This window comes from Gopherus evgoodei, chromosome 17, assembly GCF_007399415.2.
Source record: "Gopherus evgoodei ecotype Sinaloan lineage chromosome 17, rGopEvg1_v1.p, whole genome shotgun sequence".
NCBI lineage: Eukaryota > Metazoa > Chordata > Testudines > Testudinidae > Gopherus > Gopherus evgoodei.
The window spans coordinates 10,071,782-10,085,525 of record NC_044338.1 but is presented as its reverse complement, the minus strand read 5'-3'; the positions used below and the strand labels follow the sequence as shown (position 1 = coordinate 10,085,525).

General features: G+C 47.0%; 1 protein-coding gene across 5 annotated transcripts in view; it reads right to left on the bottom strand.

The window, feature by feature from the left end:
- Positions 1-13,744, bottom strand: part of SGSM2 (small G protein signaling modulator 2) — a 128,687-nt gene that overhangs the window by 7,017 nt on the left and 107,926 nt on the right. For all 5 annotated transcript variants that reach the window (XM_030536781.1, XM_030536783.1, XM_030536782.1 and 2 more), the window contains 7 exons: positions 12,510-12,638; positions 9,558-9,740; positions 7,577-7,990; positions 6,360-6,484; positions 5,250-5,332; positions 4,590-4,699; positions 720-816 (listed from right to left, as the gene is read on the bottom strand). In XM_030536781.1, the coding sequence (XP_030392641.1) occupies positions 720-816; positions 4,590-4,699; positions 5,250-5,332; positions 6,360-6,484; positions 7,577-7,990; positions 9,558-9,740; positions 12,510-12,638 (1,141 nt within the window). The remainder of the gene's footprint in view (positions 1-719; positions 817-4,589; positions 4,700-5,249; positions 5,333-6,359; positions 6,485-7,576; positions 7,991-9,557; positions 9,741-12,509; positions 12,639-13,744) is intronic.

The window sequence follows — 13,744 nt, the reverse complement described above, 5'->3', positions numbered from 1 at the left end:
GCTACTCTGAAACCTGTCTTGGTCTGTAGCGATTGGTTATGATACGCTTCTATTAAATGGTGGGAGAGGACATCCTGGTGTTTGGGATAGAGCAGGGATGGCCAACCTGTGGCTCCGGACCCACATGCGGCTCTTCAGAAGTTAATATGTGGCTCCTTGTACAGGCACTGACTCCGGGGCCAACTTTCCAATGTGCCAGGAGCTGCTCACTGCTCAATCCCTGTCTCTGCCACAGGCCCTGCCCCCACTCCACCCCCCACCCGAAGGCTGTAGTGCCCTTAATCCTGCACGCTATGAAACAGCTGATCGGGAGGGAGTGGGAGGTGCTGATCGGCAGGACTGCCAGCGGGCGGGAGGCACTGGGAGTGGGCTGCAGGAGCTGATGGGGGGGCTGCTCATGTATTATTGTGGCTCTTTAGCAACCTGCATTGGTAAATCCTGGCTCCTTCTCAGGCTCTGGTTGGCCAGCCCTGGGATAGAGGATTATGTATAATGTGCTGGCACCTTCAGGCCCCAACCAAGACTAGGTTGTGCCAGGTGCCTTGTACTAGCTTCAGAGCTATGGCTGGGCTGATTTGTTAGAAGACAATTTGAGAATTATATGTAGGGTCCCTGGCATGACCATGGCGGCTTCTGTTTACCATTCCTACCCCTAAAACCGAACCCCACACTGCTCTCTGCATTGCACGACGCGGGAGTCAGGCTCTGAGTGTTATTACCTCTTTTAAAATCAAGCAGGAACCAACGATAGCAGAAGTAAAAGTGGGTGTAGTCTCCGTTTTGGTGCATCAATTCAAAGAGCTCACTGTCTAGAATCTGGGAAATAAAACAAAACCATTAAACTTCAGTGTCCTGCCTCCAACAGCGCCGGGATCAAACGCTTCGAGCTGATTCTCTGGGCCCCACCCAGCCTGACTGTAAAGTTAAAGTTGCTCCTTAGCTGCTCTAACACCACTACCATCCGCCAGTGACTCTCCTCTCTGTCTCCCTCCCCTGACATGACCCTGCACCAGAGGTGGGAGGGGAAAACAGCTGGTGGAGGAGGTTACCTCCACCAGCTGCGACAGCTGAGAGTTCCCCTACAGCAGTGGAATTCTCCACTGGTCACCCCCAACCAGAATACAGCCCACGGTGGCCACACTGGGCTAGAGCATCCAGCCATTCGTTTTGGAGCAGTTGTGCTGGAAGAGGAACAAAACCTTTGCTCACAAATGTATAGAAAAACAGAGCAGAATGTTTGTATAAACCTTTGGGGCCAGATCCTCAGAAACTGGCTGAGTTTTGCTGACGCTGACAGCAATGGTGACATACCCTGGCTGCAGCTGCTTAGCTGAGTTCCCACCATCACATGGGCAGGGGGGTGGCAGTTGTGTACAGCTGTTTGGACAGCACTTCAAAAACCAGAGGACGAAGCATCCAGCTGGCATAGCCGAGTTAATATTGCTGAATGTGGGGTGTCTGATCACTCTAGCCCCTTAATGTCTCACCTACCCTTACTTGGGGGTAGCGGGGAGAGACAGAATGGGACTAATAGAGCAGGGCAGAAGAAGGCAGGACTGCAGGCTTTTGCCACTGCGTGTCCTTGAATGTGTCATTTAAGTTCTCTGTGCCTCAGTCTCTTCATCTGTACAATGAGGATTACCCTTACTTTCCTCGCCGGGGGGTGGCTTGCAGGTTGATATTTGTAGAGCGATTTAAGGTGCCCAAGGGATAGGGCTGTTACCTGTCTGCAGCAGCAGCATCCTAAGGTGCCATATGCACCTTTTGAAAATCTCTCCCCCCGTGGCCCGAGTTCTTGGCAGACCATATTTCACCCTCGCTCCAGAAGGTCAGAGCAATGGTTAGTCATTGCAGCACGGTAAAGCCTGGGTCTGGGGCCACGGCGCCCCAGAGGGGTCCCATACCTGGTTGCCGTTCTAAACACGTTGGTCACGGAAAGGGAAGAAAGATTGGGAGCTACTGCTTGAATGTCAGCAGCTCTGCCGGCAGCAGGTAATCCTAGGGCTGGCTCGTGGGCGCTGACATTTATCAAAACAACAAACCCAAAACGGCACAAATCAAGATGTCAGTCGCTTGCCATGGAAGCATTTTGCTGCAGGGACCATATATTTGTTAGATGTTTGTGCAGCTCCTAAGATGGTGGGGTCCAGCAATACAAACAACAGAGATCTACCAGCCTGCATTGTGGTCAAGAAGTTCAAAGAAGCTAACGATGCGTCCAGTCCTGCAAGACTGACTCACGAGTGGTCTCATGGATTTCCACAAAATTACTCATTTAAGGATTGCAGGGACTGGATTTTATAATCTGCTCCATTTTGTTATATGGAGTAATCTCTACTTAGACTATGAATTGTAACTCGCTGCAGCACGGAAGATCCATAAAATGCGAAGACCTCTCACCAGCTAGTAGGTGAATGTCTCAAACACAAAATGTGGAAGTGAATCAAAGTTAAGATGTTTTCTCCCAGAGGCCAATTGCTGGGCTAGTGAGTGAGCGCCTTTTTCACTGACGCCTGCCCAAGGTTCTGAAGTAAGTTGCTATTCAGCAGCAAAAGTGTTGAATGTGTTGGCCCTCCCAGCCATCTTCCTTATTTAATCTGTTCTGATATTTTTATTGCCCTTTAAAATCTGCCACAGAGCCGCAGGATTGGACAGCCAGACCCGGAAATACAATTTCAATAAACTCCACTGCCCTGGATCTGTTCTAATGCATTTGCTCATTCAGCACAATAAGCCAAATGTAACCGTTTGTTTGGATTAGCAGTGGCTCTCAACCTTTCCACACTACTGGACCCCTTTCAGGCGTCTGATTTGTCTTGCATACCCCCAAGTTTCACCTCTCTTAAAAACGACTTGCTCACAAAATCCGGCATAAAAATACTAAAGTGTCACAGCACACTATTCCTGAAAAATGGCCGACTTTCTCATTTTTACCACATAATAAAATAAATTGATTGTAATATAAATATTGTACTTGCATTTCAGTATCTAGTATAGAGCAGTATAAACAACTCATTGTCTATGAGTTTGGCAGTGCTTTTTATGTAGCCTGTTGCAAAACTAGGCAAATATCAGATGAGTCGATGGACCCCCTGGAAGACCTCTGTGTACCCCCAGGGGGGGGTGTATCCCTGCTTGAGAACCACTCAGCTGGTTTACTCACCAAGTACAACCAGATGGACAATAAACACAGACAGTGCCATAAAGTAACTTCCTCTGATTAAGAAGCCCCTATCCTAGAGTGTTACCAGCATATTGCTTACTTACTGTTTACTACATGCATGAGTCTTTAAAGGATTGGGGCCTCCAATTTGGATACAAATAAACATATACTAAGTAAAATAGCTTCGTGTTAATGTTTTCACATTATGTGAATAACAAATTATTTTTATTTAAATCTCAAAGTCTGCATTAAGGTTGAGCTGAGTTTTTATATTTAAAGCAAAGTTTCAAGCACTGTGACATGTATGAATACAGCACATCTTCCCCAAAATTACAGCACTTAATTTCTAAGTACACAATGACTCTTCTGAGAATTTGCAATTAAATTGGTTGATAAAGGATCAAATTTTAAAGATACTTAGTGAGGTTTTTTTTTTGTCTCCAATGATTTTAAACAGACACAAGCTTCCCATATAGTTAAAACTAATTTTATAAAGATCAAATGTCATATCTAAATATCTGTGTGTAGACATATTTATAGCATTGGGAGTGTTTCCATCTTAATTGGTTAAGCTGAGTACCTGTCACCCTTCTCGCATGGCAAATCTTTCCTTTGTTAAATTTAAAATGATAAAACCATAATGTTTTGTACTTATTATTATTTGTAACCATTTACCCTGGAAAACTGAGATCAGATGCAGCAGGGGGATTTTGTTTGGTTTTTCCCCAAAAGTTGTGATCTTCTTATAAACAACCCAGCTAAAAAATTATGTGGGTGTCTGTCCTCTCTCTCTCTCACACGTGCTTTGCTCTAGATACACACAATGAAGCAGTTGCCCAGACAGGATCGTATAAACCATCACTGCTCTTGACTGCTTTTCCCCCCACCCCCGCCCCACCTTCCTTGCCTTGCAGTGAAACTTTGGGGCGAAATAAATCACTCCAAGGCTATAGTAAGAAGAGCCTGCCAAGAATACAGATCCAGTCAGTGCAAGTCCTGCAGGTGAGCTCAAAGGAAAGCCAAGACAACTCACCGTTCTTTCCTTCTCAGCTGCTCTAGGGGGGCCTGAGCCTTCTCACATTGAATCAGCCCATAGACCCATATGTTGTCATTACTCTTTGTAGCCGGTGTGCAGGATGATTGGTCCATGTGCTTTGTAGGCAGAGCTGTGCTGTACCAGAGAGGCTCAGCGCTCCTGCCAAAAGCTGTATGGGACTCTGTGATCCCAAACGTCGCTTGCTACCTGCACAGAGCAGACACCCAGGAACTGAGATGCTTAACCTCCCAATGGAGCAGTCACCACCTCAGTGCATCGGCAGGAAGAGCTTGCCCAAGAGCAGGGCAGCTTTAAACTAGTAAGACACCAAGGCCGATACAAATATGCTTCCCCTGCCCTAACCCCAGCTCCTCTCCACTGAGGACTTGCCTGAATTAGCGATCGCATGTTGGCAAAATGTGTGTCCATAGCACCTCCGTTGGGGAAATTCTGGCTCATTCTCTTCATTAAGTGGCTGAAGCAGCTGTACGCCAGTTGATCTGTGGATAGAAGGTGGATGGATCAGAGTGCTGCAAAACCTGGGACCCATGTTTGTACTGGACAAGGCAATACGTTGCAGGGTAAGAGTGCACTTCTCTGCACCCTTACCCCTGGGAGTGGGGGCAGCTTTCTCCTTCCAAATCTGTTGTTTTCCCCCACGATCAATGCTGTGTGAAAATATGAGGAAGGTCACTGGAATGTCTGTTCTGATTGCAGAGCCTCTCTTACTAGTGGTGACTTGAGAGGCAGAAGGAACCCAGCTAGACTTGCAGATCCCATGTCAAGTTTGCAGCGCCAGCAGCTACAATACTGTGACCTCTGTTCACAAGTCAACTTTCGCCTCAGACTAATGCATAGGGAATCCCCAGGAGGCCATTGTGAGTCACTTCGCAACAGGAAGATGACTGGAACGCTGCAGGCTTCCGTTTAGGGAAGTTGCCATTACATAATGCACACAGCTTCCTCCCAAATGTGGTACTTTTTTGACTCAGTGTGTTCCAACGGCTCCTCCTGGCAAAGCATTACAAAAGGAAAACTTGACCCGCTTACCATTATCAAGTATAACCATGAGAGGAGCCAGCAGGTCACACATGCCTTGGACGTATCCAACTTCCAGGTGCTCCCAAACATAACTGCACGAAGAAAGAAACAGAAGAGACACTAGCAAACGTAGTCTCTAAATCCCCTCTGCTGGACTGTTTTTAGTGAATGTTAAGACCCAACTCCCATAGAAAGCCCTGTGTCTAGTGATGGGGTGTAGCTTCAGTGGATGAATTCCCCAAGGAGGAAGCCAGTTGGGCTTAAAGAAATCACCCTAAAAACCTCTACAGTTTAATAGAGAACGAGATCCTCTCTTACAGCTTGTCTGCACCAGCCTGTAGCATTCTGTGTGAGGGAGAGAACTTTCTACTGCTCCAAAAACCCCCTCTGGGGAGGTGCGCTGGGAATTCTCTGTGAGGGAACAGCTGCATATTAGTCATATTACAGCCAGCGGGAATCCAGCCCCGGATTCCAGCTTTCAGAATCATGCCCTAGAAAAGTAGATTTAAAGCACTGTATGGAGTTCAAATACCATTTGACTGGGGCAGAAGGTAGCTCATACCACGTAATTTAGATTCAGAAACTGTAATCCGGAGGCTTATGGAAAACCCCAAACAATGCACAGCCTTGAATGTCTGAGCATCCAGACTTTTCCTGTGAGAAGTAAGCTTTAGTTTTTTGACTCATTTTCTGGTAAAGCAGGACACTCCGCTAGCAGCAACACTGCTAAAGGGATTGTAATGACTGTTCCAAGGGGCCTGGGGTACTGGAGGGGGTTTGATCTGGAAATGTATCCTTCCCATCTGCTTAAATGTCACTCTAGCATCTCAGCACCTCAGTTTCCTTCATTAATTTGATCTTTGCTACTCCCCTGGGAGGTAGGAAAGCATTATCTCCATTTTTCAGGTGAGGAACAAAGATTACAAAACTTGTCCAAGGTGATAGCTTGAAGCTGGGTCTTCACTAAATTATCTATCCTACCTCATCTTCTTTCTCTCAAAGCTTTTGGCTGTACCTTACTGCACTCTGGAGGGATGGGAGAGGGACGCACTAGCTAATATTAACCCAAGTTAGCTGCAGTACAGTGAGGAGACACGTTCACTTTGCAAGCTGTGTTACCTGCACATGATGTTTCTGAGTTTCTCCAGGTTAGCAGCAGTAAAATACCAGTAATTCCGGTCACACCTCTGGACATCTTTATCGATTCTATGCAGATTTAAGGCAACAGTGTCCAGTAATTCTATCTAGGAGGTTTTAAAAAAAATCCAGTGAATCACATTTGCTGTTAAACAAAAGATGCTTCTAGAGATGAAGCTGAGTTAAGAAGCAGGAAGGCGGCTGGATTCAGCCTCGTTCCCCTAAACCCCACTGGAAAGCGCTTTGAGATTGGCAGATGAAAAGTGCTCTATCTGTGCTGGGTATTACCATTACCAAGAGGGTGCTCCAAGCAGCACCAGAGCTCGCTTACCTGGCTCCTGCACTCACCACAACCACACAGGGAGAATCCTGGGGGAGCTGTGGCCTGAGTGCATTGAACTCTGGCAATTTCCAGCTGCATATAGGCCCTTGGCAGCCAGCTGGCCCAGTTCAAAGCAATCCCTAGGATTCTTGAAACACAGTGGGAACCAGGGGCTGGTGCGGATTGGCCCAGAGAGGGTGCTAGAACTGACTTCCCTCATTGCTGTTGAACTGAGTAGATTTTGGCACAGCAGAGAATTTGATCCCGGATGTGATTGAACCTGGAAAGCCTAGACTCCCACACCGCATCTTAAATACATATAGCTCCCTGGGAGGCATTAATAGAGCAGCTACCCACTTCACTGCTGTTGAAAGTCCCAGGTACAGAGCATCTGCTCTCCCTGCTCAGCCATCCAAGCGCATCCCAGCGTTGCAGGGGATTATTAATGGGCAATGGCAGGTTTTTGGCAGGAACAGGCCTGAAGCAAGAAAGCTTAAACCTGCCTATAGCAACGCTAATATCTGAGCAGGTGGATTCGGGCTAGGGTGCAGTTTCATAGGTTAGGATTTGGATCAGACAGCGCCAGATTCTCATGAGTTGTTCCTTTGAGATTTTGGCCACCTCTGAATTGGACTCAGAAGAAAGGCTGCTCTTGATTTGGATCTGACCCAGCAGTAAAACAGCTCAGATGGATTTGGATGCAGGGGTTCCCTCCTGCTCCCTGACATTTGAGAGTTTAGGTTCTGGTTTTGGCCTATCCTTAGTTAAATTCTGCTTGACAGAAAGGCTGAAATACAGGCAGGGCCTTGGAGAGGAAGAGAAGGAAGAGTGCTCTGCAGACACAGGTCAATGCGTAATAGGATAAATGGTGACCTACTGTATAGGCGGCTCCACAAACAGAACCAATGTCCTCTCCAGACGTTAAATAATCCAACTGGGAGCACAGCTGTTCCTCCATTACAGAATCCTGAGGCTCTGAGGGGACCGCCTTGGCTTTCTGAGCCTGGGTCAGGTCCAGATCTGGTCTTTCTAAGTCAGCGCTAACTTCTTCCTCCGCCCCGTCCTCAAAGCAGACACTCTGCCCGTCGTCGATGCTGGACAAGATGCCCGAAGTGACCGAGTAATTCCGAGAAGAAGGCAACCCGGAGTCGGGAGAATCAAATTCTACTGATTGTTGTTCTGCTGCAGCCGCGGCCACCGGAGTGTCGACGTTCACCACGGTCAAAGAGGGGTCAACCGGACCTTTTAAATCTCGCTCTGTTGAGTCCATTTCATCTACAGATATGAAGACCTGATGTTGATTGCAGGAGGGGAAAAAAAAAGGAAAGACCAAATGAATGCCAAACTCGTGTGTAGGTCTAGGCTATTCCAATAGACATGATCACTGAATCAGTAGAGCATCTGTATGTTCTCACATGCAGCATCCGTGCGTGTATAAATTACAGCTGAACAAAGTGGATCTACCCAGATTTTACAATGAACTTCGAGGCGAGATGTGGTCAGAGAAGGGACTCTAAAAGTAATATTCACTTAGGAACTTATATCTGCACACCGCGTCCTTAAAAGTAATTTGATGTTGAATGTCTCAGTTTTTGGGCACCTAACCCGAGTCACGTTTAAAGGGGCCTGACTCTAGCACCCACCTGCTGAAAAATCAAGCCCCTTTATAAAATGTCTCTAGTTGGGCACCCAAAAACGGAGGCACCCAAGTTGAGAAGTCACTCGTGAACCTGGAGCTACTCACCTTCAACTCATGCTCGCTTCCTTGTGTTAGGCAGTCAAACTTCATCTTTTTTTTTTTTAAACTTGCTACAGATTTTGGGGACAAGTTCTGTTCTCAGTGAAGTGAGCCGACTCCTTATTGTTCGGAAGAGAAGTGCATAGCTTAGACTAACCTTGAATGTGTGTGATGGGGCTTTTATAGTCACAGATGGCTAGAGACGGGAGACATCCGTTAGGTCACTGTCTATCCCTTCTAGCAATGTGGGTTTGTTCTGGACAATACAGTCTTACTGTCCACTTGACTTTCATTTTTTTCCCTACAGCTTTGATGACTAGGATTTTTTTTTTAATATATCCATGTGCATGAATTTAAGTGCTTTTGAAAGGTGCCAGATTAGTAGCCCTGGAGATGCAACCAGGGCAGCGCGAGTCCCCTCCTCCAACACACAGCCTACCAGTACGGCTAACACCTAACCTTATGTCACAAGGGCTATTCAGTCTGCCTACCTATTCTGTGCTCAGCATCTAAGCTTAGAATGATGAGGGTGGAACCAAACTCTGGGGTCATCTCTGATTTGAGCACCTGCCTACTAGCGATGAAACTGAGAACCACCACACGGTTGCTGGAATAGTAACGGCCAATCAGTATTGCTCTTGGCTGGATTTGAACTCAGAACTCAAAGACAAAAATAACTTCAGAGCCACTATCAATCTCTTGAGCCAATCCATTCCCCAGAGGTTCTTAACTGAGAGGGATTTTCTGCTGCTGTGGTAGACAGAGGCCATGAAAGCCCCTTTGCCAGCTGCAGGAGAATACCCCCAATGCAAGCTTAGGAACAACCACAGACTACCCTACATGTGCCCCGTTGCAAGCCTTGGCATGGTACAGCCATAGCCCAGAACTCGACAGAGATTCCAGGATGCAGAGCTGCTTGGCAGGCTCTAATTGAGAGCAGCTCCCTGTACCACCTAAATTATGCAGATGGCAGTTTCCTAAGGGTGCCTCTGCTACTGTTGTCCCCTTCAGGCCCCCGGCTGTGCCTGCGTGCGCTATGTTTCCAGCATCGCTCGTTGTACTGCAACATTCCTTGAGGATGAGTGCACAGGAGCGCAGAGAGCTAGACAAGACTGCGTACATCATTGCTGATGGTGGAATCCCTGTGGATCAATCGCTGAACATGGCTGTCAATGCTGCTGCCTGATGAAAACTTAGCAAAGGTGGCGGAGTGTGACTCTTTCTCCCGTTGCTTCACGATGACCTCGCAGGCTTTCCACTCGGCCATGACCTTCTGATACTTGAGAGCAATATCTTCATCCACCTTCAAACAAAGACACAGAAAGATACAGCTGAAATGCTAGACTCTCCTAGCGGGGGGGCATCCGAGACGGCATGGCTCGCATGTCAGGAGAGCTTAAAGCTAGTGAGGTGGTCAGACAGGATCTGAAACCTCGTTGAGATCCAGAGAAACTGGGTTTGGAATCTAGATCTCAACTCCAGGATGGAGCCTATCTCCAGCAAAATAAGAATTGGGGGGAGATAAGTAAAGGTAGGGGTGTGTGTGACAGAGAGAGAGAGAGAGAGAGAGGAAAGATGGTTTTGTGATCACTGAGCTGGGATTTGGGACATTTCCCCTGAGAGACCTTGGGCAAGGCACTTCGAGAACTGAGGCACAGGGATACTATCTGGCCAGTGGGGTTACCAGCCCTGCCCCCCTCACAGGGTGTAGTGAGGATAAATGCATTTGCTGTTTGGGAGAGGTCGGCAAGAAGGAGCCACAAACAGCTAGACAGATGGGCAAAGGACTGTAGTGAAATTTAAGGGCAGGTCAAGCTAGAACCAATGAAAAGGAAACAGTGAAGGTGCAGAGTTCGCAGCTGCAGACAGCCACTAACATCAGGCTTGTTAAATAGGAACAATCAAATCTCATGCTTCAGGGTGTAAGCTGCCACCACAAAGGGCAGGAAGGATTATTTTTAACAGTGTCACGTACAGTACTTCATGACTGGCCTCAGATAAATGAGTAGCTGAGAGTGATTTCAGGTGACCAGATGTCCCAATTTTATAGGGACAGTTCTGATTTGGGTTTTTTCTTCTTACATAGGCTCCTATTATCCCCCACCCGTCCAGATTTTTCACACTTGCCGTCTGGTCACCCTAGAGTGATTCTAACGATGGATGCTCCAGCTAAGACACCGTCACATGCTAGCCAGATGCACCCACCCTGGTTCTTCTTGTAGTAATATGCAGTTTTGCTACTGCTGGTTTCCTCTGTCGAAAGGAAAGTCAGACACCAAAAATACTCTCTGGCTACTGGGAGACGCACAATATCTTTGCTGCTCTGTTGCTTGTCAAGAGCTGGATAAAAGCCATAATAGTGAGCAGGTTTCAGGCTCTGGCTTTGCCAGCTGGTTGCTACGGTAGCCTGGGAGCTAGGGGATATCAGTCAGGCGAGGTGGCTGTGGAGTCGTAAATCAGAAAGTACAACCCATAGTGGGAGACTGGAGGAGAGCCGGGAGAGGCAGTGCCCCCAGCCTGGCTGCTTAGCGATGACGGCATGATAGTACAGAAAGCAAAAGTGATAAATCATCTGGGATGGTTTCAGTTGAGGACCCGGAGAGCTGAAATTCTGACCGCTCGGATCTCTCACTTGCCTAATACTCCCTTTCATCCAATGCAGGCCTGTTTGTTTAGGGGCTGACTCCCCAAACTAATGCGCTGTTGTTATGATTAATAATTATTTGTGCCCAAGAGCCCCGGTCATGGATCTGGATCCCAGTGTGCTAGGTGCTGGACAAAGTGTCACAGGTGCTGCAGTGCGTTGCCAGCATTGCTATTGCTATAGCTCTCATTTATCAAGAACGGCAGCCTGGCGGAGAGGTCCAGCCACGGGCATGTGAGGCGAGTCTCTGGAGCGGCGCGGGCAGCCACACGCTCACACTACCACGTACACACCCAATCCCTCTGCCTGCCCTTTCCTCGCACTGAGACCTATGGCAGGACTGCCCTCTGCTGCATTCAGCTTTCAGGCTGCTCGCCTACGATCGCCCTTTGCAGACACAGACACGCAGGTCCATCAGCATCAGGTTCACGTCTTCAGGGTCACTGGGTGGCTGCAGTGTGAGGTCAGCATCACTTCACGCATTCCAGTAAAGCACCTCATAAAAAGGAGATGTTGCTCACACACTGTTTGGCCTTCAGGCACAAAAAAAAAAAGGGATTAGGAGACCCTCCAGTGTCTACCCTACCTGAAAGCCACGCCCAATGGTTTGTATGGGACCCTGCAGCTTTTCTGAGGCAGAGGCGCCATGTGTTACGGGAACAGAGCAATGGGGCTGCTAGCTGTTTGTGCTGTCTGAATTTTCATCAAAGCCCCATGCCCTAGGGCTGTAATGTATAACGGCCCTGGGCTGAAATGTGGTAAATGTTGTTAGCGTGGCAAAGGTGGGAGGTGTGTGTGGTACAAATAGGATGTTAGCATTTACACTTCACCATGATATTTCCAAGGAGGGGCAGGTTTTTAAACATGCATCTTACCTGCTTCCAGGAAAAGGGGACAAACCTACACAGCCCTCACGGTCCTTAGTAGTAGCACCCAGTCTCAGACGCTTTATATGGGCAGTTTTGAACCTCTATATTAAACGTGGGCGCACACAGGTGCATGACCTGGTATTTCAAGATACAGCGTTTGAACTGCCACTGGGTCACCCAGACAAACGTCTTGCTGTGACTTAACGAATGTGCGGCCCTTCTGTAGCCTTTTTGCTGCAGCCTTCGCAAAGCACTTTCCATGCGCTAATTTAAAAAGTGCCTCATGAAGGCAATTATCCTCCAAACAGGAAAACATGGGCACAGAAAGGCCAGGTGGCTTGCCCACTGTGGCATCAAACTCAGGAGTTTGGATTCCCAAGTCCAAGTCCTACTGGAGAAAAAAATCCAAAAATACGAGTTTTGGTGCCCTCTAAAGACCACATGCTAAGAGAGTGTTTCTTAAAATGAATTATCTACTACACCTAGAGAGTCCTTTTAGTGCTTGCTAATTTTTAAAAAATTCGACATCCCATTTAAAATCTCAGAAGCTGGGACTTACCCGATCCATTTCCTTTTTGGTCATGCCAAATTTGTAGTGACCTAGTAAGAAGGGCCACACTTCCTTTCGAATCTCATGCTGCACACCGCCATAGTAAACTCGTTTGAGTAATTCTAATTCCTTGTAATTCTAAAGCAGTCAGGAAAGAGGGGAGGGAAAATTTAATGCACCTTACTATTCAGCTTGCATAAAAGCACTAAAGTTACTTGCAAGTATACAGCTAATGGAAAATACACCCAGTAGAAGGCTTAAAAAGGTTGGCAATGGGATACAGATGGGATATTTTTATTTCTAGGTATTGGTTCCAATCTGGCCCAATATGATCAGCGGCCTTTATAAAATGGGTCAGTTCCTACTGGAATGGTGTCCATCATGGAATCTACCACTATGTAGATGTTAAATTATACCTTTGCTGTCACCAGAAATGAAAAGGATCAAAGAGGCCATGGAGAATTAACATCTCTCCCCCTTCTAGGGAATTCACAGTGTGAATCCACGGACAGTCCTTTAGGGCCCTGATTCAAGAAAGCACTTAAGCAGATGTTTAGGAAGGTGCTTATGGAGCATGTGTTCAGCAGACAGGTACACTGACTGGTAAGGACTCAGAAGTTTGCCCTGATATTGCTTGTGCTACATCTGTTCTGTAGATAGAGGACTCTGGTCATCAGAGCTGGCAATGACTTACTTTTAATGGTGCTATATTTGCTTCAAAAACTACATGTAAAACCTAATTCACTTTGGCTTTTACTGAAGATTTTCAGGCTCCTAAATTTGCAAGTCTCCTCCTCATCAATGCTGCTTTCTGGGCTGCCCAAAATCAGGAAGCGGATTGTCCAAATAAAAACATCACTTTAAATGTCTAAAATTGCAGGGCAAAAAGATCTAGTGTTCTCTAGATGGTCCTAGTTTACAAAACATCCTTCATCTTGCTTAAAGATACACTGGGCTGATTCTCATCTGTGTGTTGTCTATGCATGGTGTTGTCCCTGATTAACCCCATGTGTGTACACATTCTGGGGTCACAGTGCATTGTTCCTATTTAGCTGAAACCACTTGCTGGGTTAAGCTAAACAGCATGAAGGCACTCTTATTCTGGAATAAGTGTGTCCACACATGGAGTTCATCAGGAACAACTCCATGTGTAGACAAGTCGTTGTTATACTTTTATGCCATTCTGGCAGCGAAAAGGGCTTTAAAGTGAGTGAAACAGCCACTTACGCCAACTTCCCACTACT